Consider the following 25,579-nt stretch of genomic DNA (forward strand, 5'->3'; position numbering starts at 1 on the left):
CTTCCTGTCCTAGGAAGCAGATGCACCACCTCCAGCAGGTACAGTGGTGCCCCGCATAGCGACGTTAATCCGTTCTAGGAAAAATGTCGCTATCCGGAAACGTCGCTATGCGGGGCAGAAAACCCCATAGGGGTTTAATGCGTCTCTATGGGGACAAAACTCACCGCTAAGCGGGAATCCTCAATCCGGCCGCCATTTTCACCGCCTCGGTAAGCGAGGAATCGATGCGAAAATGCCACGGGTGGCAATTTTCTTCTTCCAGCAGCCATTTTGGAACTGCCAATCAGCTGTTCCAAAACATTGCAATGCGAAGATCGGTAAGCGAAATGCTTACCGACCATCGCAATGCGATGTTTACCCTATTCAGAACATCGCAATGCGATTGGTTTTTCGATCGCAAAAAATGTGTCGCTATGCGGATTCGTCGTTAAATGGTGCGCTCGTTAAGCGAGGCACCACTGTATTCAAATTGGCAGGAACTATTCTAAACTGAGAAGAGGTCCTACGGGATGCCACGCAGGTCAGATTTTATCATTGTATGGGGGAGCAAAGTACAAAGGGCCTGCAAACGGCGAGCATGTTCCTGTAGAGATAGGGAATGGTTTAGAATCTCGGAGGATTGGTTGAAGACGAGACTTCGGGGTTCTTTTACCCTCTCCTCACATTCATCAGATTATTTTGAGCACATGCCTTGCCAATCTTGCCTTTTGCCAGTAACTTGGCATCTGGAATTTTACTCCCTGTGACTAGGTTTAATATATTTTTCGAAAATGAAGCAGTTTTAGCTTGTGTTACTTGTGGAATCAAGCAAAGGTTGAGAGGGAAAGGAGAGAGAGATTGGAATGGCTGATGATGCAGCAGCAGCAGAGAGGTCCTTCGGGAGACTTTGGCTGGAGAATACCTCCTCCCAAGACCCGATCTGGGCAGATGACCGGGACAAAGACACAGTACCCCTATTGGAGGGGGGAGAATGGACAATTATTAAATGCAGACTATACCCTGGACTGGCTGGGTCCCCGAAATACCCAGGAGACTAATCCATTCAAAGTTGGAGACTGGAAGCCCTTCCTAACCCATTGTTAGAGGGAGACAATGGTCAGAATATATTTGTAGATATAGGCTGTTTGTTAAATATTCCAATAAATGTGACTCCAATTTCCAAACCAAAGAAGTCTGTCAATTTATTTGAAGAAAAAGTGGAGCCAGGATTCGAACCTTCACACCACAGTCAGACCACCACCACTGCATGCACTCCCCCCACACAGCTCAAAAAAAAAAAAGTAGCCCTGCTACTGGACCAAAGAGCTCCAACGTGGGCATGGAACAAGGTTAGGCTAGTTCACAATCCCCTGTACATCATCTGATTACTGGTGAATAGCCTGCAACAGACCATACTAGGTCCAAAATGCAGACCATATATCTGTCTGATCACATCCTTGCTGGAAGTTAGCTTTGAGCTTAGTTTGTCTGTAATAAGCAGAATAATTGCCTAGAAATCATTTTTGTCCCAGAGCTTCAAAAATAAACCTATAGGACTTCAATTTCCATAATTAGGCAGCCAGCATGGCCACAGACTTTAGCCATTTTTTTCTATAAGAATGAATAAAGAGTGACTTTTCGAAGCTTGGATCTGCCTGCTTTTCTGTAAGAATAGGATTCTACGACACCACTTTGCTCCCATTTGCCACAGACAAATATATGCAGTGTATGAAACAGAACCAGAGTCTACCTACTTCCTTCATTTCTGAACCCAGTTTAGTGAGCACGTTTGCATCGTGTGTGGCATTCGGTTACCATTTATTCTACTATCTGAGCTGCAAGAGTTTAATTAACTCAAGTGAGCTGTCACTTGACAGCTAAAGCCCTGGAGCATCATCAGGGATAATTGGGAGGTGAGCGTTGGAGCACTTACTGGTGCACATGATGAAGTGTTCTGCTTGCAGCCACAATGCAGTAGTGAAGCTGCAATTAAATGATACAATTACCAACTAGGATTTGCACCGAGAATTAATTAACTGAAGTGGTGAATAATCTTGTCTTTCTGAATTACTTTTACAATCACTAGTGCTCACTGCATTATTAATGATACAATTCAAGCAACCATTAAGACGGCATGCCTTCACTTGAAACAGTTATGCACGGTGGGATAAATAGATGGGCAGCTGCTCCCTATGTCCATCCCTTGGTCTGGGCTAACAAAATACTTATATATCCCAAGATGTCATCGTTTCATTGTAGTGGGTAAACCGCACACTTTAGTTGAGAGAACTACCATTTATATTTGGCAAGAGATTTTAGGAAACATCTGAGGAAATCAAACCCTTTTCACTGTTTTTCCAGACAGTAGATCATGCAGAGATGTCCAATGCATTGTCCTGTTCTGTCTTACTGTATCAATTTCCAACTGTAATGCCTGATGGCATGGACAAGGTGCTTGTACACTGCAAAGCCATATCCTCTTCATTGGACCCATGCCCCTCCTGGTTCCTGAAATCTGCCAGAGAGGTAAGGGCAGGATGGGTCACTGAGATTATACATTCACTACTATTTGGACTACAAATCCTATAATTTTGTGTCTGGTTGCATAAGACCTCTTTAGTCAGATGGGATGGGTGAATTTTGTTGGGCTGTTCTACTTGGAAATCGCAATTCCAGAATGTTTTGTGCAGTATCAAATTTCTGTCTAGAACAGGTCTCACATCTCCTGTCTACAATTTTGGATAATGCTCTGCTAAATTCCAAAATATTTTGACAAGAGAGATCAAGTAGTATTGGGAGATTTCAACTGTCCTGATATCTGGTGGAATTGCAACACTGCCAAGAATGTAAGATCCAGAAAATTACTATTTTGCCTTGCTGACAATCTCATCTAGCAGAAGATGGAATGAGTGAGAAGGGGGTCAATTACACTGGTCTACAGCCAAAATGCTTCCGAAAGAAATGTGGTCAAATGTTACTAATTCTGGGCCACTGAGAATAAAAATGCTTAAAATTGTTGATTGGCTCTAGTTTTCAAAATGTGCTATTGGGTCGGCATATACAACTCTTGACTTGGGAATTACAGAGGATGTGTGTTACAAGGGGGGAAGATCTCAATTTAAACCAGAAATGACTAAAATAATGACAGTACTTGCTTTTTAGAAAGAACAGTTTTAGCCTGCAACAATATTGATGGTGTGATGGCAGCCCTCAAAATTGTTCATGATCCAGATAAGTGGAGATTGTTCACTGATTCATAGAAGAAGGGTTTTGCTGTATATTGCCATCAGTTCCAGTTGGTCATGAAGTCCATATGAAGGAAACAACATGAAACAACTTTTGAGGTGCATAAACTATGGCCAACATCAGTGGCAGGTTTGTGGCAATGTGAATGTGGTTGCTGTCTTGCTTGGTATGCAGACAATACAAAGTACTGCTGTTTTGTCTGTGAATGGGATGTTGTGCAAGATAGATTGGCCACTCTGACAGATATTGGAGCCTGGGAGGAAAAGTGTTGAGCATCCACCACTTGTTGAACCAAGGAAGCTTTTGTTACCAATCATCAAGCTGGGTCTGATGAAGAACTTTGTCAAGGCTATGGACAAAACACAAGCAGCTCTCAAGTATTTCCATGGAAAATTTCCAAGCTTAGGTGAAACTAACGTAAAGAAAGGTGTCTTTGTTGGTCCTCATATTCATGAACTTCTTCAAGATAATGTATTTGACCATGCATTGTGTGGCAAAGAAAAGGAAAAGATGGCATGGAAAGCGGCAATACGTTTTCTTGGAAACAAGGCAGATAACTACATGTTGGTGGTGGAAAACCTCCTCAAGGCATACAAAAGTCCTGATTGCAACATGTCACTAAAGATACATGCTTTGCATTCTCATCTAGATTTTTTCCCACCAAACTGCAGAGCAGTGAGTGACGAGCACAATGAGCAATTTCACCAGGACATTGCAACAATGGAGAAATGCTATCTGGGCAAATGGAGCCCAACCATAAATGCTTGCAGACTATTGCTGGACAGTGACAAGAGATGTTCCATTTAATGAATACAGGAGACAAGCCAAGAAGCTCCCAGTAGTGACCGAATAGAACTAAACTATGTGCATAATAGTTTTTTGCTTTTTGTTTCAAAATACATTTTATTTATATAATCCTTTTGCTGATTTTAAAAGTGTTACATAAACAGGGCAGGTACAATATTATCATGTAACACAACCATAAACGCATGAAAAGACCTAGGTTTATGATTAATTATAAAAGCTCTACCATCTGTACGATGTACATAGATGTAAAATGTAAAACTTAAATATCCTGGAAACAGTAGCTAATCAGTTGTTTTAATTGTCATATTTTAATTCAGCACATCTAAATACATCATAAATAGCACATGTTATCTCTGAAGCAGACAACTTATTTATTTTTATTTATTTATTTTATTTATATCCCGCCTATCTAATCAATTAAGACCACTCTAGGCGGCTTACAACAACAAAAAACAACAGCAATGTAATTAAAAGCAATTTTACATAAGGGAAAACTTTCAGCAAGATGGGACAGACAGTAGGGAGTGGAAAGAGAGGGAAGATCAGGAATTGACTAAGGGGAAGGCCTGCCGAAATATCAGTGTTTTTAGTTGATTTTTAAAAATGGCCAGAGAGGGAGCCACGCGAATATCAGGAGGTAGGTTATTCCAGAGGCGAGGAGCCACCGCCGAGAAGGCCTGATTTCTTGTCTTTTCTTTCCAGGCCTCCCTCGGCGTTAGGCTCCTCTAAAAGATTGTAGACCACTCTTACCCTTGATGGGGTCCCAACAAAAATAGAAGGTCTCCTCAATTCCTCTTGGAGTTTTTTCTGTTCTAATGAAGAAGGGAAAGAAGCAGATAGTAGGGTGTTCCCCCTAGACTCCAAGCAAGCTGTTTTTAATAGGTTTTTGATAGGTTCAAGGAAGTATTCGGAAGTCAATTTCAATAAACTTAGAACAATGATAAGTAAAATCCTGTGACAGGTGATTGTAATAAGAAAAGGAGTCCAAAATGGGTGAAAGTTTCTGGATGCTTTGAGGGAGAGCAGCCATTCCTTTTCAGCCACCTGAGGAAGCTGTGCTTCCACACCCACTTGTAAGGCCACTGAAGGAGGAATTGTGGTGGCTGCTGTACTCAGGGGCTTCCTCCCCTTATTTTATTTATTTATTAGATTTATATACCGCCCATCTAGAATGTGTCTACCCTTAAGAGACCCCACTGCCTTCATTTCCATTTACTCTATATGTATCCTGCTGCCTCCTAAGCAACACTTTAGAAATAAAGGGGAGGGAAAGGAAAAATTATGTGGGCTAATTTAGGAGAAAGAGGGTGTGATAATATTTTAAAGGAGAATAAGGATGTTGAAGATTTCTTAAAAATTCTTAATTTTTTAAAAAGAGAAACGGGGGGGGGGGGAAGGAAAATTATCTAAAATATCCCTAAATAACTAAATAGACACCCAGTCCCTACCACATGCACACACTAACACACTGTAATTAAAGTGGAGAAGGGTAAAATACACACACACAGACACAGAGAGAGAACACCCATCCTGCCCAAATGCATGCCTCAAAAAAACCTACAATTAAAATGCACCTGACTTTTTAAAAAAGCCCTCACCAGTGTCCCAGTAATGCAAATACTGTAATAATGAAATAAAAGTTTGAATTGAAAATTATATATGCTTTTAGCACATTAAAACGGCTAGGGCAAACAACCACTCAGAGAAAGCTCTCAACAGAAGTGGGAAATGGCTGTAAGGAAATTGCTATGTAAAGCCTCTTAGCAAGGAACTCCCCAACAGCCCTTTCATCATCATGTTTAGCTGCCTGTCCTGCCAATCCATGAGTCTCTAGGTCCTGATTGGCTGGAGCAGGCTGCAGATGGCAAAGGAGGCCTAAAAAGAGTAGACAAAATGATGAATCAAAAATAGGTAAAAATTTGTAGCTTTATATTGGTTGGGGTCTTTGTACTGAAGAAGTACAAAGGAATGAAATTTTGATTAATTGGTGATTTCTGACGAATATCAAAATTCGTTATTTGATTCGTGCCCATATCTATATGTTTATGACATATTTAAGGAGTGGATTTATCAGTGCCACCTGCCCAGTGAGGATTAGATCAGTGGTTATTTAGCTCACTTTTAGGAATGCCTCCTTTGATCCGTTTTCTACCATCCAGATGATGTATTTAAGATTATGAAGCAGTCTGACCCTACTCCGTGCTCAGTCTGAAACTTTTTGATCCAGTGACAAGGTTGCTCTTTTGAAGGAGTAAGTTGGAGCAATCAAGACTGGATCACATTTGGACAGAAAGATCACTTTAAAGATTACATTCTACAGAGCAGCACTTTCTACTGTGATCCAACATGATCTTTCTATTGCTGCCTGATCACACCCCCACGTTTCATACTACAGATCCAAAAATGGATACTCCTCACTCTTTTTCACACAAACCCCTATTATAGACACACATACACTTGAAAGAATGGTTGATACTTTTATAGACCACTAAACAAATCATAATGACAGCTTTTGTGAATCAGGGTCCACTTAATCAGTGTCTTGTGATTAGTGCAATGAATTTAGAGTCTCAAAGGTTCATTCATGGCAGGAATGGTGCAGGCTGTATTGGAGGTGTGGTTTTAAAATTTCAGCTGAGGAAGCTGTTGATTGGATATCACATCCCATCTCTTTAAACAAAGAAACCGAGGCACTATGCATATACCCTTTCTGATGGCCTTCCTTTGAAACTACATGTTTTTGTTTGGCTGGAGAGAAAACACACAAAAAAACCTGGAAGCTTGCATCTGGGAATTGAGGTGAAAATTTAGTAAACCTGTTAGGTTTAGCCAATTGGAGCCAAAGTAAAGTCACATTTGTATTACCTAGTGGTTGCAGTCCTGTTCAGCTGATGTTGAGAGTCCATGTGTCTTCTTGTTAGTGCAGGGGGAGTCTATAAAGGTATCTTAGTGGTGCAGTTACATTTAACTTGTGTTCCTTGCTGTCTGCGATCACAATGGAGGAATATATATTCTGGTGGACAGAGCCAGCAGGCTGCTTCCAAATGTGTCACTGAAAGGGACAGGGAGAGTTGAGTAGGATGCAGATGGCAAATGTTTCTGTGTCCTGGAGGAGTATCAAGAATAGATCTGATAAGAAACCAGAGGCTGGATTTTTTTTTCCACAGCCCATGGGGGAGGTTTTTGTTAAAACTTGTGACCTAGATGGAGTTGCTGTTTACCTTAGCTGCAGCTGGGAGGAGTGTGAAGAGTGGGCAAGACCCTACCTGCCTGCTCCTCTCGCTGTTGCATTGGGAGCTGGCTAGCTCCACATTTTCATTGGATATTTCAAATGCTTTAGAAGCAAGTCATAATTAATGCCAAACAGGGTTGAGGCCAGATGTGCTGCTGTGATTATCTGGAGCACGGGGAGTGCTGGGTGGCGGTTCTCTGTGTTCCAGCAGAGGCCTTGTGGAACCACAGGCTGTGCTGGATCTCAGAATGTGTCTGATGCCTGGAGCCAGGACCTTCTTCCTTTGTCATTCCTGTTCTCTCACATTGCCAGGCTTCTGTTGGATGCTGCGGCCCTGCCATGTATCCAAGTGCTGTGCCACGACCAGAGGTAAGAACCTGGGAGGATTGCCTAACAGTTTAAGTCATTTCCTAGAGACAAACCACAGCAAGATTAGGCATAAGCTGGGAGCTCCAGCCTTCCCAGTGGAGAAATGCAGGTGCCATAACTTATCAGACAGAAAACTCCCTTCAGCACTGGAGGTTTTGGGGGGGAAATGACAAGGGATTGATCTAGCACTTCTCAGCTGAGGCACAGCCTTATTAATCTAACTGGTTTCGCTATATATTTATTACCCCACTGTTTCCATCAGATTCTGAGGTGTTTTTTTTTTTTCTTGAGAGTGTTGATTTTTCCTATAGGTATGTTGTGTTATTAGACTAGAAATTCAGGGTTCTTGTGGGCCTTGGATTTCATCTGAATTATCCTCTTCAGTTCAACTGTTTCAAGGTGATAATTCATCCTGGTTATGCAGACATTCAAGTGACACGTGAATGTACATTAGGAAAGGGAGAGATGATAGTAGGCTGGTTTCCCACTTAGATCGGCCTACGTGCACAAATAATTCATTTTATCGAGCAACTTGACATAAGCATAAGCCACTACTAGTTGCCCCCAACCAACTATTTGAATGTGTATTCACTGATTAATTCACTTCCACAAAAGTGTGAATGTGTTACTCTGTGGACCTGTCTAGCTGTGACTGGCAAGGCAGATGATGCATAGCTTTTTATCCCTAGAAGTATGGGATATGAAAACTGCTGCATTCCCTTTCAAAACCATTTCCTCCCTTCGTCCGTCCATCCCTTCTTTGTGCATGCATCCCAAAAAAGTAAATCCTTTTTGCTCCTGGTCTTGAAAATCTGATATATTAACTATGGGATTTTATTTGTGTATTTATTTGTTCGATTTATATCCCACACATCTGGTATATTCTACCACTCTGGATGGCTTTTGGTGAGAATATTCCTTGTTCTGTGGGAGATTTATGGACCGAAAGCATATATTTTACTTTTTTAAAGATTTGAAGTTAGTACTGCATTAGGGAAATTGTGAAACACTCCAAATATTTTTTTTACATTCCCAGGCATGTTCAGACTTCCTTCTGTTAAGCCCTTTGTGAGTAACTAAACACAACTGGAGCGATTACCTTTCTCCCTGTTCTGCAGTCAGAATAATTTCTGACTTTATTTTAAAAAGTAGTTGGTTTGGGCACCTCTTCCCGAGCTGGCTTAGGGGCCTATCCTTTGTCTTTTGGGATAGGAACTGAGCAAACCATTTTTTCCCTTTCTAACTCCAAATGTTGGCTTTCTAAGGGCCAAAGATGTAATAAGTTAGAGAGTGAGTGAATTGATGAGTATTATATCAATGGGTTGAAATGCCTAGTGGCGAGCCAGTTCTTGAAGCTCAAATCCTCAATGTACCTTCCAGGAAAGAAACCAACTGAACTTATCGGGAACATGTGCGGCTGAAGGAGTTAATAATAGTAAGAAGCAGTTCAGCACGCATACTATATACTCCACTTTAGCATATCTTCACAAGGTGAGAGATGGTTTGTGACTGGAGCAAGGGGGCACCTCCCAAAAAAGTGTGGAAGTGATGCAGCCCCCCCCAACACACACACACACACAGAGAGCTGCAATATTATCTTAAACTCTGAGACAAACCCATAAACTCACTCCTTACTACCTCCACAAATTAACAGAGGGCCTGGAAATGAGGGTATGTAGTGAGCTCAGGGCAGAGACAAGAAACAACCCGCTCTTGGCCATTATATTACACTGGCTCTCGTGCATCCACACATGTTAAAACTAAATCCAGTCGCCACAGTTTGCTCCTAGTATTTGAAGATATATGATAGGCTTTGGAGAACTTTTCTTGGGTGCAAGGGAAGAGTAATTTCCCTAAGGTAAGCAACTTACATGGATGTAATTGCCATGAAAGTGACTGAAATGTGCATGACATGGCTACTAGAGGAACAAGGCTTTATAATTGGGTTCTACCTGTGTGCAATCTGGATCCAACTTTTACACTAGATCTTTTCCACTGACCATAATTTATAGGATATGTTTGGTAACACACCAAAAGCAGTTGTTGCAGTCTCTCATAAAAAGAAGTAAATGGGTATTCCCTCCAAAGACAAAACTCATTGAAAAGGACAGTAATTCTGGGAAAAGTTGAACACAGCAGGAAAAGAGGAAGACCAAATATGATATGGACTGACTCCACAGAGGAAGCCTGGAATTCACAAGAGCTGAGCAGGGGCTGCTATGGACATTTTGGAGGTCACTCATTCATAAGGCCACCATAAGCCAGAGGTGACTTCATAGTACATAACAACTTGAGAAAGCTTAGTAATCTTTCTTCGTTATATTCATGAAATCCCTTGATACAGGTTATTATTTATTTACTTACTGTTCAGTTAAGCAAATATAGTTGGGGAGGGGGGGAAATTTGAAACTTTTTTTAAATTAAGGCATTTGTTAGTGGTGTGAATTATCCACCTGTGCCAGAAAACTCTTTTTAGTAAATTAGTTTTTGTTGCTCCTGCTGTTCTTTTTTCAGATGGCCCTTCTTTCCAAGTTTTTCTATATCTGCTCTCTCTTCAGCTTATTTCCCCATAACTGTAGCCATTGGATCTCATGGGCATTTGTCTTTCTCCTTACATCCTGTGTTAAAGCAAAGCAAAGTGTGCTGCTTATATACTGTCCCATAGACTTAAAGCACAATTTAATTGTGCAGGCTACACATTGCAAGCTGGGTACTCATTTTACTGACCTTGGAAGGATGGAAGGCTGAGTCAACCTTGAGCTGGCTACCTGGTATTAAACCAGGGGTGGCCAATCAATTTCTATAGGGGGGCCACATGAAAAATCTGAACTGTGTTCAGGGGCTGAACCAACTTTACTTAAAAATAAAATGAAACAGTGATGTTATGATTGTTTTTATTTTAAACTTGTTAACCTTCACAAATTCTAAAGAGTTTTTTGTGGCATGTTAAAGATAAGCAACTGATCAACTTTAGACAAAAAACTATAAATGATTTTGATGTTCAAAACTGTCCGCGGGACGGACAGGAGCGGCTCATGGGCCATATGTGGCCCTCGGGCTGCACTTTGCCCAAGTCTGGATTAAACCCTTGGTTTTAATTATAATACAGAACAGTACTTGTCCCTTATTCTTCCTGGTCCATTTCCCATTCCCCTTAAATGGGAATTCCCTGCAGTCCCCTTGTTCATGCATCATTGATCTAGGTTTAGAGGAAAGATTATATGATGGAGATGAATTAGATGGTTGTCATGATTTTTATGCCTTGAGTGTGACCTTACAAAGGCATTAGTTTCAGCACTGATGGTCTGATGCTGGGTACACCTTGCCTTCTATGTCCTTAAAATCAAGCCTTTGACCTGGTACTACATGAGCACCATTTTTCACCAATCTTGAAGGTGATGGCCTTATTTCTGTCTTCTGAAATTCAGTCAGATGTTCCAGATAGCCTTTGATTTACAGTTGAGCACTTTGAATCAAATCAGATTTGAAGAGTTACAGATTTGGAAACAGAAAATAAGTTGAGTATGCTGATGCTTCTCAAGGATGAATTGTCTTTTGAACACTTGATCATAGCCATTGTGTAGGAGGTAGAATGATGGACCTGGATTCAGGAGATCTGGGTTCAAGTCCTTGCTCAGCCACGGAAGCTCCCCGTGTGTGATTGAGGAGATGGGTAAGAAATAAAATTGACACCCAAATTAGGCCATGAGTTTTGCAGGATATGCAGGTACTTAGATATGCATATTGGGGGCCATGATCACTCTCCATTTCTAAAAACACAAAAATTGGCTGCAGTTCTGAGAAATGGTGTGAGAAGGAAGATGTAAAAGAGGAGAAGAGTAAGAGTAAGCCGTCCCCTCAAACGTCTTTAGAGGAGACGAAAAAGGTAGAAGTACTGGAGGAAGAATGGGTAGAAGGGGAAAGTGAGCCATGAGTATTCAAAATTACACAGAAGGGGAAAGGGATAGAGAACCTCGACGTGAAGGAGGCCGAGAAGAAGGCGAAAGAATAAAAACCAATATTCGAAGGATTGGGAACAGAGGAATGGACTGTCTTGGTGTACCCAAAAGGATGAGGTCCCTGGAAGAGGGTGATTCATCCAAGGCCAGTCTAACCTCACGAGAAACCCCCAGAGGGAGAGTGGTCACGTCATCCTTGCTGCGGGACGATCTGTGCAGTAATGAGTGAATGTATGAGAAAACTGAGGGATCAGGAATGTTCCGGTCAGTATTTCCAGTAAAGAGAGACACTTATGAGAACATGTTGCCTTCGTTGTGGGCGGACTTGCCAGTTAATAATGAATCTGCACATCCTTTTGAACTTGTAATCGAAAAACTAGTTGATGTTGTTAATAAAAGTTTATTCAAAGAAATTCCTCTCTTGTCGTTTCCCGCCAAAAATAAGGAACTGTCAGGCTCTGACAAACAACCCGATCACAAATGGTGCTTGCCATTTTAAGCCAGGCCTACATTGTGAGTCCACGCTGTTCTAGTCCAAAACATTTGGAGGACACAAGGGTTCCTACTCCCATTCTAAATCCATATATATCCAAACGAATTAGTACTAGTATATAAGACAACATATTTAGCAGGTTTCAGGCCTCCAACAGATTGACCTGGCAGCTTTTCTTTCTACTGGATGCATCTTAGCTCAGCCGCCTTTCCTACAATTACAGTTCTTCTCACATCAGTGTTGAGGGCAAAGATCATGTTGGTTTTTTTTTTCCATTGACAGGGATATTTGGCCAGCGCTTGGAAGAGACAGTCCAATATGAAAAGAAATATGGACAGCACCTGGCTCCACTGTTGGTGGAGCAATGTGTGGACTTTATCCGGAAGCATGGCCTCATGGAGGAAGGACTCTTCCGCATGCCTGGGCAAGCCAATCTGGTGAAAGAGCTCCAGGACTCCTTTGACTCTGGAGAAAAGCCCTTGTTTGACAGGTGAGCCTCTGTTGTTTATTTTTGTATTCATTTGTTATCATTTGGCCACTCCCTGCGTTCCTGTAGTTGTTCTCTCCCAGAGGACAGTGGGCTATTGGGAAGGTCCATCCATTGAGAATGACAGAATTGGCAGAATGTCTGATTGCTCTTGGGGAGTGAGTGACCTCTTGCTGTTCCTCTGGTAGCTTTACAAAAAAATTTTCTAGATGATGTCTGAGGCACAGCAATGTAAGGCCTGCTATGTTTGTCAAGAATACCTCTTTCATTGCTTCCTTCGTTGCAGCCACACTGATGTTCACACAGTTGCATCCCTGTTGAAACTTTATCTCCGAGAACTTCCAGAGCCAGTCATTCCTTTCACCCGATATGAAGACTTCCTTTCCTGTGGGCAACTGCTTTCCAAGGACAGAGGGGAGGTCAGTGAACGCTATAAAACTTCACGGTAGCAATCTGAAGACAAAGCATCTGCGGAAAAATCAGCCACAGTGTGGCTGGGTAATGACTATTCAGTAGATGTGATTTCAGTGATAAAACAGTTCATTTTATGTGTTACTCAATTTTTGTTCAAAGTTTGCTCAAAGAGGGCGCAGCCCAGTCATACAAGACCAAAGGGAACCTCTGTAGGTACAGAACTAACTACACGAGAATGCTTTCCTCTCTCAGATGTCCATCCAAACCTGTGTGCAAGAGGACCAGGAGGAACGATACAGCATCAGGGGGGTAGCTGAAGATATGGCCCCACTGTTTCTTGGAAGACACTTTGCTTCTTCACCTGATGAATGCATGTTGTTCTTGTTCCATGCTGCCAAGTCATGACTTGACTTGGCAACTTTAATAGGGTTTTCAAGGGCCATGAGAGGTTTAAGAAATAGTTTATCATTTCCACACCAGTAAGATTTGATGGTTCAGTAGGGATCTGAACCCAGGTCTCTTGAATCTAGTCCTACACGCTAGTCATGATACCTCATTGGATCTTGAGGAAAACAAAGATCTTGAGGAAAACATAAAGATGGCTAACCGCATATCTAGTTAACTATTCTGGCATTTGATATATGGTGTCAAAAATATATAGTTTGCCACCTCATACCAGCAATGCTATAATAATTCCTCTCTGTATATGTGCGAGCACTTGCTTACTTCGTACAACTACTCCTTTGTGGCCTTGGCTGCCAAATGGGTGGTATATAAATCAAATAAATCAATAAAAAATAAATAAATAATTGTTGAATCTGTTGTTACTACATTAACCCAGAATTATGTGAGAGAGCTCTAGAGGAAAACAGCCAATATGTCCTAGCCTTAAAGCCACTGTTGCCCTGCTCCCCAACAGGCTTTTCTCTGCCTCTCAAGCCAAGCCAAGCCAAGCTTTCCTTTGCCACTGTCCTGCAAGAAAGTCAGACACCAGACATTTCTGCTCCAGATTGATGGATAGAAGGGGAAGGGAGTGAGTGAGTTTGTGTATAAGGAATAAGGAAGAAGTTGTTTGATGCATATCTCTGGTCCCCCAAAATATATTTTCCTGTTTTGTTTCTTTGACACAGTCATTATTAGTGGATCAAACAGACATGTATATATATATATTTAAACCATTTAGGGTAATACATCATTTATTTTTTTAAAAAATTGAAATCCCTGGTGAGGAGATAGTTGGGAGTAAAGACAGAGATTCCCCCCTCCTGTAATTTTAAAGGCGCTAGATCAAATAGGGTGGCTTGAGATGCATATGTCATTTGGACACAAGGATCATACCAAATGGCATACCAGACCTCTACCTACCTTAAGTGGGATAGAGAAGCATACCATATCATACCATAGCATTTGGTATGCTATTTGGTACTATATAGCCCAATCCAGCCCACTCAAATTGATCCCTGTTGACAAGCCCTCAGTTTCTTAAGCTGACATGCCTTTAATTGAATCAATATTCAACTGAGAGGAATGAATCATAAAAGAAATCTTTAGGAAGCAGATAAGAAATATCTTCCAAGAGGAAATCTGGGACTCAAAATAAAATCTGAGGGACTCAGGCCAGTTTAGGTATTGTTGCTATTGTTTAGTCGTTAAGTCATGTCCGATTCTTCGTGACCCCATGGACCAGAGCACTCCAGACCCTCCTGTCTTCCACTGCCTCCCGGAGTTGGGTCAAAATTTTATGTATTACATGATGGTAAATCTCCATGCAGGCCAGCAATTGGGGCTATCAAACAATGTCCATAGCCATAGATAGATGAAAGTACAACCTATTGCTCATACCAGTTTTCTCCCATCTCTTAGGGGACTTTGGAATTGGCAAAACATGTGAAAAATCTTCCGCAAGCCAACTACAACCTTCTCAAGTACATCTGCAAGTATGTCATGTTCATAAAGAAAAGAAAAAAGATTAGCTGAAGCCACAGTGGCTTCTAGTGTGACAAAATGTCCCATGAACATTGTTGGTGTGAAAAGGGACTGGGGAGGTGGAATGCCCCCATCCCCTAATGCTTTTATGTATGTTCACTGGTGTGCACAACCTCAATTGGTTGCTTCCTTGGTTCCATTTGTTTTCAAAACTGGTCTTCACGTTGTTGAGTAGTCAATGAAATTCAGCTGTGTGAGAGTTCCACTAAGAGCAAATACGGTGAATGAAAAGTTAAAACAATGGTCCTCCCTCTGAATGGGCGTTCTTTGTCCCAACCAGCTCAGGTAAATTCTGTTTCCTGATTTTGTGCTGCATACCATGCACACTCTTGAAAACTCCTTTGTTAAAATTTATTCACCATATCTGTATCCTGCTCTTCCTTCACTTTATATTCAATGTGGTGTTGCTGAAAGAAAATGGTCTGTCCCTGATTATGTAGTGAAATTCGTTACTTGGAAGAACCTCAACCATGGTTCAAGAGCAGCCTACACGCTGTAGGACTGAGGCTTGAAATATCTCCTGAAATTTGGTGGATACACTATGTCAATCAGTACTGTCTTTGTCATTTTAAAAAAGGAAACAACTGTGCTTAACTGCAGCGTCCACAGGATTACAGAAGGATGTGCAGAATGTACTACTAAGCACATCCAGATTCACATGAATAGATGTTTTTGAAAAATGAAAAATGGAAGATGTTTGGTGAAACACAGAGAAGGAGGGCAGTTCATAGTAGTTTCCATGCCCTTTTCTGATTCTCCCAAAATTTTTGCATTTCACTCTCTCTGAAGCAGAGTTTGCTCAATTAAATAATATATGAGACTTGCAACCAGTCTTCATTAGGGACCTGTTGTGGGAAAGGGGTCCATTTAACTCCTTCCCCTTCTAGTGTTTGCCTATTCAAAATTGCACTCCAGCTTTTGTTTCCACAGGGAGATTATATGGGGAGTCCATCTCTCTTTTTTGGACAATAGGGGAAGCAAGGTAGTCTTCCGTTCTTGCTCATGCTTTGAATGCTAATTGTCAGCAGGAGACTATGCATGCACTTGTCATGTATCGACTTTGGCTTTTAGACACATAAATTCAGGACATCTCTGAGACATGGTTATCATGTTGAAAACCCTGTGTTGTCTTTTCCTTTATTTGGAAGTGCTGATGATGTATAAACTTCTCACTTTTCTCTTTGTTGGGGGCTTTTCAAGTTTCCTCGATGAAGTTCAGTCTCACTCCAGCCATAACAAGATGAGCGTCCAGAATCTTGCCACTGTGTTTGGTCCAAATATTCTTCGGTCACAAGTAGAAGACCCGGTAACTATAATGGAAAGTAGGTACTTTAGAGCTTGAAAGGTACCAAAGCAAATTTAATGGTTAAGTGGACAATATCCAACAGCTCCCTAGTACTTGAGAAGAATTCTAAAATGAAATACCAGGCATTTGCCAAAGAATTAAAGCAACAGAGCTCACGTGAAGAATTGGTTTCCTGGAGTCATGTGATGTGCTTCTATGGAAAAACATGGCTAATTTCTTTTAAAGATGGGATGGCTGACTTGGGATGTAAAGCACACCAGTGCACACACTGACATCTATTCAGAGGTACTTTGCCATTCCCTATATAATTGCTTTAACTCAAGAGTTGAGGTGGGAGATTCCTTGAGCTGCAAGACCATTATGAACGGGTGGGGAGGGAAGACATTTTTCATCCAGTCATCATGAACTGGCAGCCCATCAAAAAATCTCAGATCCATTGCTCCAGCGCTGCTTTAAAACCAAACAAACGAGTGCTCTTCCGAGAAGCCAGATTGGACCCTTCCCTCTTGTCCTTCCATTGTCAAGCAAACACCTTCCTTTTCAGGCAGGTTTTAAAGCGATAAGTAGCTTTGTGTTTGTTTGTTTAGGAATGCTGCATTTATTGAATTTAGTGATTCTGAAATATTCTCAACAGTGGTTTTTAACATTGATAGGTGTTTAACTGTTTATAGCTCTCATGGTGTTTTAAACTGTGGTTGTGTGGCTTTAATGACCCACTTTGGTTCCCCTATAGGAGAAAGATGGCATATGAATAACAGAAATAAATAATAAAAAGTGATGCCAGCAAGGCAGCTTACCACAAAGAAATAAATAAATTGCAACTTGTAGCGCAGTGCATAACGCTCCTAGCTCTCTCCTGTTCATTCCTCCCACTACCAGAGATACCCACCTAGAAGGAAGTTTAGAATTGTCAAGCTAACATTCAGCATGAGCTGAATGGGAACAGAATCATGTTTCACAGCTGAAGAAAGGAGCAAAGGGATCTTATCCTACAGCTGCAGGCCAAATGCAGTGCAAAGCTTTTTTTCCCTCCCTTCTGACATACTGTTTTTAATAACCACCACAAATTGGCCATGCAGTTTCCCAGCTCTGTGGTGACAATTTAATGCTGAGTTTGTTATCTTATTGTATTTACAGATTCAGCATTGCTTACCACTATTTTTTTTTTGGATAAACTTGCAGTTCTCCTGTGCCTTAATTGCCTAAACTAGTCTTCAGTTGGTATATTTTCTTTCCTGGAACCTGACTTTCTGGCATGTCCACTGGAGACAATTTGTTCCTTCCTATTACACGTCTCAGTGGTTCAGGCATCAGAGAGCTGTGGTTCAGAGAAGCCATTTGGAACTGCAATTTTGAATGAAGAAGGAAGTGGGAAACAATTCTTAATCACTAAATAAGATAAGCTGAGCATTAAATTGCTGTCTTGAAGCTGGGGAACAGCCGCCGTTGCTGCTTCTTCTCAGTGGCTGCCTTATTAAAGCACATGAGAGTGTCAAAATATTAATAATTGTGGAGACTTTGATGAGAGAGATTGGTGAAGGGCCAGACTCTCTGGGACTATAATTTCTTTCCAGGATGATCTGCCTCTGCAGCCCGAAATTGGTCTCATCTGAGACAGTCTCAGAGTTCCCTTGTTATTGTCCTCTGGATCAGCCTGGCAGCACAAGGGGAATCTTTGCTCTGCTTATAAAACAGATGAACTCTTACTGACCACTTAACAAAAAGGCTGATTTGAATTGGTCCATCATTTTTGCTCCTAAAGTGGCTTTTTTTCAAGTGTCTCCTTTTTCAAGCCAGAACAATTCTAGCAGGCTTTTCCTCGTGTGGTGATACATTCTTGTAAAGACAGCGTGTGAATCTGTAGGTGGCATTTCAGTGATGTAGACAGTTGGGCATGATGTTCAGGACTGGGGGAACATGCATTCTTTCCTCTCCCTCGATCATCCTCTATAGTATTTTTACTTTTGTCATGAATACAAGGGTTGGGATTCAGTGGTACATACATAGGAATGCTAGATGAGTACATATTTGTGCATGTGGGTCCTGGTTTCTTAACATCAAAGTATATAGAGAAACTGGACAGAAGGATCCAGCTTCCCTCATAAAGTGTCTATGTTTTCTTTGAAAAGACGGCTGTCTTAACATGACTGTCTTAACATTGACTTCATAGGTAATTCCCTGGTTCAGCACTTGATGACTGCTTTGATAAGTGAGCATGGGCAGATTTTTGCCGACTCTCTCACGAAGGGCTCAGACAATCAACTGGAAGCTCACTGCCGGTGTCCACATGGTGTCATGGACTGGATCTCAAAGGACGGCAGGTCAGAAAACAAGCTAGAAAGCAGCATTGTCAGCCCTGTTAACTTCCCTCCAGAGGCACCATCTCCTGCAACTGCCGCTGTCATTCAGGAAGGACACGGCAAAAGGACTTGTGACCGCTCTGCGGCCAACCCCAGCAAGGGAGGGCAGATGTTTCCCACTTGGAAATACTCCTTTCAGCCACAGGATGCTGAATCACTCAGGCACAAAATGGGTGGCACTCTGTTGAACAGCCCAAGCTTGCCTTCAAGTGGGAACTGGCTAATGAATGGATTGTACTCCCTTCATGGACACTATAGGCCATCCTCCGGAGGGCTGCTCAAAGACTCAAGATCATCCCAAAGACTTTCTATCTATGACAATGTCCCCATTTCCACTCCCTCTTTCAGTACGCACATTAACACTAATAATGTCACACGGTCAACGTCTTCTTGTGAAATCTCAGCTACCATTGATTCAATCAGTAGCTGTGCTGCCCACCGGGCAACAGACTCCTCAACTTTCAGCTCTCTTCCAATGGAGTGGGTGACCTATAACTCCTTGCTGCACAGTGAAAGCTCCCAAGGGGACAGCATGGAGAGGCCAGAAGAACCCAGCAGCAGCAACAGTGACCAAAACAGCCTGGCAATTGCTCCCAAAGGTGCAGCTGATTGCTCTGGAGACCTCCAGAGTCTCATCGCTGAGCTGAAAGCAAAGCTGAGCAAACAAAGGGCTGAGTACGAGTCTACCCTCAAAAGGTAAGATGGCTCAAGGAAAATCTGAAACCTAGGCTGATTGGAAGTTCTTGGCTATATAAAGAGGCTGCATGGAGGGAATTACTCAGGTAAACTTATATCACAGAGAAAGGCTGAAGTTTAGAATGTTACTTAGATCTGTTTATCTGCCCCACTACCTTTGAGCTTTTGCTCACAGCAGCTAAGTTGCTAAGTTTCATAGCTGGGTTAGCAAATGAGGTATGGAAATATGTGCAACACCTAATTATGACCAAGGTGCTAATCAAGGTGATTACAGAATAATTGCACTTCCTCTATGTGGTGTAGTAGATCGAGTGAAGGACTAGGACTCTGGAGACGAGGGCCAAATTCCTGTTCAGCCATGGAAACTCACTGAAGGAGCGGAACTGATAAAACCACTACTTGAATATCTCATTTACCATGTAAGCCCTATTAGGGTTGCTTTAAGCTGGTTCCAACTTGAATACATATAACTAACTACAATGGTGCCTCACTTAACGATTACCTCGTTAAATGATGAATCCGCTTGACGATGAGGTTTTTGTGATCGCTTTTGCGATCGCAAAACAATGTTTCAATGGGCAATTTTCGTTTGACGATGATTGATTCCCTGCTTCAGGAACCGAATCTTCGCATTACGATGATCTAAAAACAGCTGATCGTCGGGTTTCAAAATGGCCACCCGCTGTGCAAAATGGCTCCCCGCTGTGATTGGGACAGATTTTTTGCTTAACAGGCACTGGAAAATGGCCGCCCTATGGAGGATCTTCGCTGGACAATTAGGTATTTAGCCCATTGGAACACGTTGAGTGGTTTTCAATGCTTTTCAATGGGGTTTTTTCCCCGCTTGAGGACAATTTCGCTCTATAGCGATTTCGCTGGAACAGATTAACGTCGTCAAGCGAGACACCACTGTAAACTCTATCTCATATTGTATGGTTTCACAGAGAAATATTCAGATAAATACCATTATCTGTGGAACTCAAGAGGCACATAAGTTTCTACAGAGGGGCATATCAAACAAAAGGCACTACAGTGGTGGCCCGCATAGTGAGGTTAATCCGTTCCGGATTAACCGTCGCTATGGGGAAACATCGCTATACGGAACGGAAAAACCCATTTAAACGAAGTTTAATGCGTTCCAATGGGGCCCAAAACTCACTGTTCTGCGATGTTTCCTCATCCGGCCACCATTTTCGCGCCCTCAGTAAGAGAGGGCAGGGCGCGAAAACGCTGCACACAGCCATTTTGGCCGTCCGGCAGCCATTTTGGAACCATTTAAAAGAAATCGCTATGCGAAAATCGGTAAGCGAAACGCTTACCGATTGTCGCAAAGCGATTTTTGGCCATAGAAAGCATCGGTATGCGATCACATTAGCAATTCCAAAAAACAGATCGCTATGTGAATTCGTCGTTAAACGGTGCGCTCATTATGTGAGGCACCACTGTATTTAGAAATGTGATTAAGAAAAGGTTCTGCATAAGGAGGCACTGTACCTTTGGGGAGACAATGAACAGTGCAGTTATTCCATTTTTCTCCTCTTAACAGATTTTCTGTAGTAAAAGAAAAAGCCATAGAAAAACACAGGAGGATTACAAAGGAAAGCCAGTTATACCTGCTACTTCCTTGACCTCCAGTGTAACTCTGTGTCATACAAGCATTTCCATATTCAAACTGAAGGCTGGCCCTGCAGTGTAAGCAGGATGACATGCCTTGCTTATGTTTGCCTCTGGTTGCAGAGGTGGAGAGACATCGGGATAAGGATCCAAATGGTGGAAGAGACACTTTAAAAAATATTGGCGTAAGTGGGGATGGGAGACATTTCAGTTTGCTCTCAGCAGCAATACAAGTTCATTGCATTGCTCCTAAAATAACCAACAAAGACTATAACTATGGTGATATGATTATTAGGCTTTCAGAGGCTGGTATGGGCTTTAACATTTGATATGGCACTAGCTAATCAATGTTCTTGTTTGCCTTTAAGAACAGAGAAAACAAGCACAGAACTGAGGATGAAGGTGGCAAGATTAGAAGAGGAGCTGGATCAAGAAAAGAAGAAATATATGCTGCTGGAGATCAAGCTGAGGAACTCTGAGCGGGCACGGAAAGATGCAGATAGAAGAAACTATCTCTTGCAAGAAGAGATGGAAACCTTCTTCACAACATTAGGGAATTTAACTTTAGAAGGAGCATTGGCTAACATCCCAAAATAAGATAAGGTGAAAGCAGATTCCTCGTTCTCTGCTCTCCATTTTATTTCAGCAACAGAACTGGCCCATTTCTCTCTGTTTTGTCCCACTTAACTTGTATATCAGGCCTAGTACGGCAATGACACAAAAAGACTTTTGCTATAAATTACTGGTTTACAGGCATTAACAATATTACAGCTAAAGACAGGTTTAAGATTGGGTTAGGAAGTAGTGAAACATCTCATAATGAAAGCAATATACTGTGCAACAATTTCAATGTGTGATCCTGCAGTCTAGTGTCATGATTTCTACTACTGACAAAGCATTCATTCTAATCAATTGATTAAATCTGGATGTATTTGCAACATATATATTTATAATGAAAAATGGGATTTCCTTTTAGATGTTTTCTAGATAAATTAGAGAATTGGAACATTAAACAATGCAAACAATAGGAAGACACAAGATTACAACACCAAGCTATCATCTTTCTTCAATGTGAGAAATGACCTATTCTTTATTAAATGCAAAAAATATAGAGAGTTATAGTACGTACATCTATGCACGTACCCAGTGTGGTGTCCCAAACAGAGTAACAAACTAGGACTCTCTAGCCCTGGGTTCAAATTCCCACTCAGCCATGGAAACTGGCTGCAAATCCAGGTAGCTGGCTCGAGGTTCACTCAGCCTTCCAAGGTAAGTAAACTGAGTACCCAGTTTATGGTGGGGTGGTGGTACAATGTATAGCCTGCATAATTAAACTGTAAACTGCCCAGAGAGTGCTTTAAGTGCTATGGGGTAGTATATAAGCAGCATGCTTTCTTAAGGATGCTATAAGTCAGTTCCAACTAGACAGCACATAACTTACTATGGTTCATCTATAAACAAATGTTTGAACAATAAGTAATATAAGAATTACCTATTTTCAGATCAGCAAACATCCATTGCCTGACAAATGCAGCTTCTCCCTCTACTCACTGTCAAATGTTCCCTTTGTATAGCATCCTTCTCCAAACCGTTGCGCAAGCCAATGAAATTGCCCACCCCCTCAACTATTTCATGGCTTTGATACAGATTGTTCCCATTTCTTGAGAACACAGGAAATACATGCCTGAAATTCCCCTCTACCTGGGAAAAAGTATTTTATAACGTGTGATGAAAGTATGCACTGACAACAGGGAAGACTTTGAGGCTTTCATGCCTACAGCTAAGAGTTTGTTGTCTATATGGTTTTGTCCTATCTAAGCAGAGTTTCATGGCCTGTTGAATAAAAAGGCAGTGCCACTCCTTCTGGACAGAAACAGGGAATTATTGGCTGCTGATTTCTATGGAATGATATATTAACTGTGGAAGTGAAAGCTGGGTCCCATCTCAAAAGCACCTCGTCCTCATATCGGAGGAAGAGGGAGGAAAATGTAGAAATGGCCCTTCAGCTGCCAAGCAGTCAGTCAGTGAACTTTGTTCATCTTGACAGGAATAGGGGCACAAAAAGATCTGCAAGAAAGATCAGGAGATATTCCACTTCAGTTTCCAGCTACACAGACACCACTGGGTGAAGGATCCAATCCCCTGCATCCTTGTTTTACCTGCTGAGCCAACCTGCTTCTGTGTTTAGTTCTATTCACATGAATTCTGCTCTCCTCTAGCTAGAAGTAGATCCAGGGGTTCCATCACAGCCTTCTGGAGGTCCTCTGAGACATCTTCAGCTGGACAAGAAAGCCAGAATAGCCACTGAAGAGGGGGCTGGCCTGCAAAAGATCAGGTGTGGCCCACTTGGCCACAGGGCCTGAGAGCAAACTGATCACAAAGCTCACTTTAGTCTGATCATCTGTGACGTCTTTGGGGGCATAGCTGCATATATAGGCTGCAGTGGGCTAGGAACACAAGGAACTTACTTGGGGAGCCAGCAAACGTCTCCAGAACAGCCACAGGGCATTTTGCCTTGTAGGGGTAGGCTGAGGAGGTGATATAGTTTGTAGATTATTCATCTGAGCCTGCGGATTAGCTGCTGTGACCATCAGGTGTGCCATCTGGTCAGAAAGGGCCTGGTTCTGCTATACAAGGCTTCCACGTTGCCAAATATGGGTGACAAAACTGGTATGTCAGGCACCAAGACCAAGGCTGTGGCATTGTAAGCTATTCCTTATTCATCAAAGAAGGAGATCTATATTGTCCATGAGTCGAGCTGTTAGTCTGAACAGACTAGTCGCTTCCCCCACAGGGTAATTAGGCAGAGGCAAGATTGTTAAAAGTCTGTTAAAGTTCCAGGAATTTGCACAGGCAGCATGGAACGGTATGCAAGAGGTGAGCAGACTCATTGTCTTCCACAAAGGCTATGCTGGCGGGACACAGTTCACAGGCTGCCTCTCCCTGGTGTCTAGCTGCTTCTGATGACCACTCGTGTGAAACATTGGCTGCCTTTTTGCTTTCATCTCCTTGGGATAAACGGGCATCACATCTGCTGTACTTTCTTCGTATTCTGATACTTCTCTGTCGAGGGTACTACTTCTAGCTTTGCTTTGCTTTCTGGAATAATACTGAGCATTCAAACACTGAATTCACTTTCCACAGCAGCCTCCCCTGCATTCATAACATGTGCTCCCTCTTCTGAAGATGGTTCATCTAGGTGAGGCATGACACAGATGAACTGTAGCATCTCCATGTTGAACCTCTGCATTTTCAGTGTCAATTCATGCAGCTGAGATCCTCATTTGTTGTTTTTCCCCCTTTTATGCCATGAAAAATGCTGGGGGCACTCCCTTCTTCCTTTCAAGGGTAGGAACCTTTTATATCGCTGTGATCTGGAGGAAATTATCTATGGCAGGACTCAATCCTCCAGTGCATATACTGTAATATTAGAACGATGGAATTGGAAGCAACCTAGAAGGCTGTTCCGAGTCCAACCCTCTGCTCAATGCAGAAATCCAAGTTGAAGTATATCTGACAGATGGCAAACTTTCTCTTGAATGCCTGTTGTTGGGAGGACTTGGAGGTAATTGGTTTATGATCATACTCCTCTTACAGTCATGTTTTTTTCTTGATATTCAATCAAAATCTGGCTTCCTGTAATCTAAGCCCTTTATTACATGCCCTGCACTCTCCCTTTAGTTTCCTTTTGTCAAGATTAGCATGTCCAGTTGTTTCAGCCTTTTGTCACAGGGTTTGGTTTCCAGTACCCATCCTTGTTGTCCTCCTCTGAACCTGCTCCAGTTTGTCTGCATCCTTTTTAATATGGTGTCCAACACTAGACACGGTACTCAAGATAAGGCCTAACCAGTAATGAATAAGGGGGAACTAGCAATTCATGTGACTTGTAGACTATACATCTGTTAATGCAGCCCAAAACAGCACGGGCTGTTTTTTTTTACAACTATATCACACATTTGGCTCATATTCAGCTTGTGATCTTCAACAATTCCATGACCCTTCTTTGCATGAAGTATTACTGAGACAAGTATTCCCCATCAACAGCACATTTATTTATTTTTTTGTAGGTGTAGAATGTTGCACTTTTCTCTGTGACATTTCATTCTGTTGGTTTCCAACCCAGTGCCTGATTGTTTTGAATTGTTTTTCTATCAGCGGTTCCACCCAAATTTGTGTCATCCATAAACCTGCCGGGCATTCCCCACTCCACTCCAACCCATCCAAATCATTAATAAAAATGTTGAAGAGCACCAGGCCCACAACTGAGCCTTATGGTACTCTTCTTGTTACCTCCTCCCAGCTGGAGAAGGTGCCACTGGTAAACATTCTCCAAGGATGATTCTGTAACCAACTGTGTATCGACTTAACAGTTGTTCTTTCTATACAGTTTGCACTTAGCTTGCTAAACAGAACATCATGGGGGTCAAGGTGTTCTATATCTTGATTTCAACTTTGCTGAACTCAAGATATATAATATGTACAGCATTCCCACCATCTAACAGGGAGGACACCCAAAGAAAAACTGAGATTAAGATTAATGGCAGGATTTGTTCTTGACAAATCTTAGTTGGCTTTTAGCTATTTCTGCATTGTTTTCAAAGGGCTTGCAGAAAGACCACTTTATAATCTGC

At 41.9% G+C, this 25,579-nt stretch overlaps 1 protein-coding gene across 2 annotated transcripts; it reads left to right on the plus strand.

Moving 5' to 3' along the window:
• Nucleotides 1-565: 565 nt before the first annotated feature.
• ARHGAP22 (Rho GTPase activating protein 22) lies at nt 566-25,398 on the plus strand. 2 transcript variants are annotated; one of them, XM_020809663.3, is made up of 7 exons: nt 566-7,633; nt 12,368-12,575; nt 12,859-12,991; nt 14,850-14,923; nt 16,173-16,294; nt 18,449-19,334; nt 21,317-25,398. In XM_020809663.3, the coding sequence occupies exons 1-7, from the start codon at nt 7,513-7,515 to the stop codon at nt 21,543-21,545; spliced, it is 1,773 nt and encodes a 590-aa protein (XP_020665322.2). In that variant the 5' UTR covers nt 566-7,512; the 3' UTR covers nt 21,546-25,398. The 2 variants fall into 2 exon arrangements, with proteins under 2 accessions (XP_020665322.2, XP_072850957.1); XM_072994856.2 differs by having other exon boundaries at nt 21,322-25,398.
• The last annotated feature ends 181 nt before the right edge of the window (nt 25,399-25,579 follow it).

The sequence above is a fragment of the Pogona vitticeps genome, chromosome 3 (genome assembly GCF_051106095.1).
Source record: "Pogona vitticeps strain Pit_001003342236 chromosome 3, PviZW2.1, whole genome shotgun sequence".
Classification (NCBI taxonomy): Eukaryota; Metazoa; Chordata; class Lepidosauria; order Squamata; family Agamidae; genus Pogona; species Pogona vitticeps.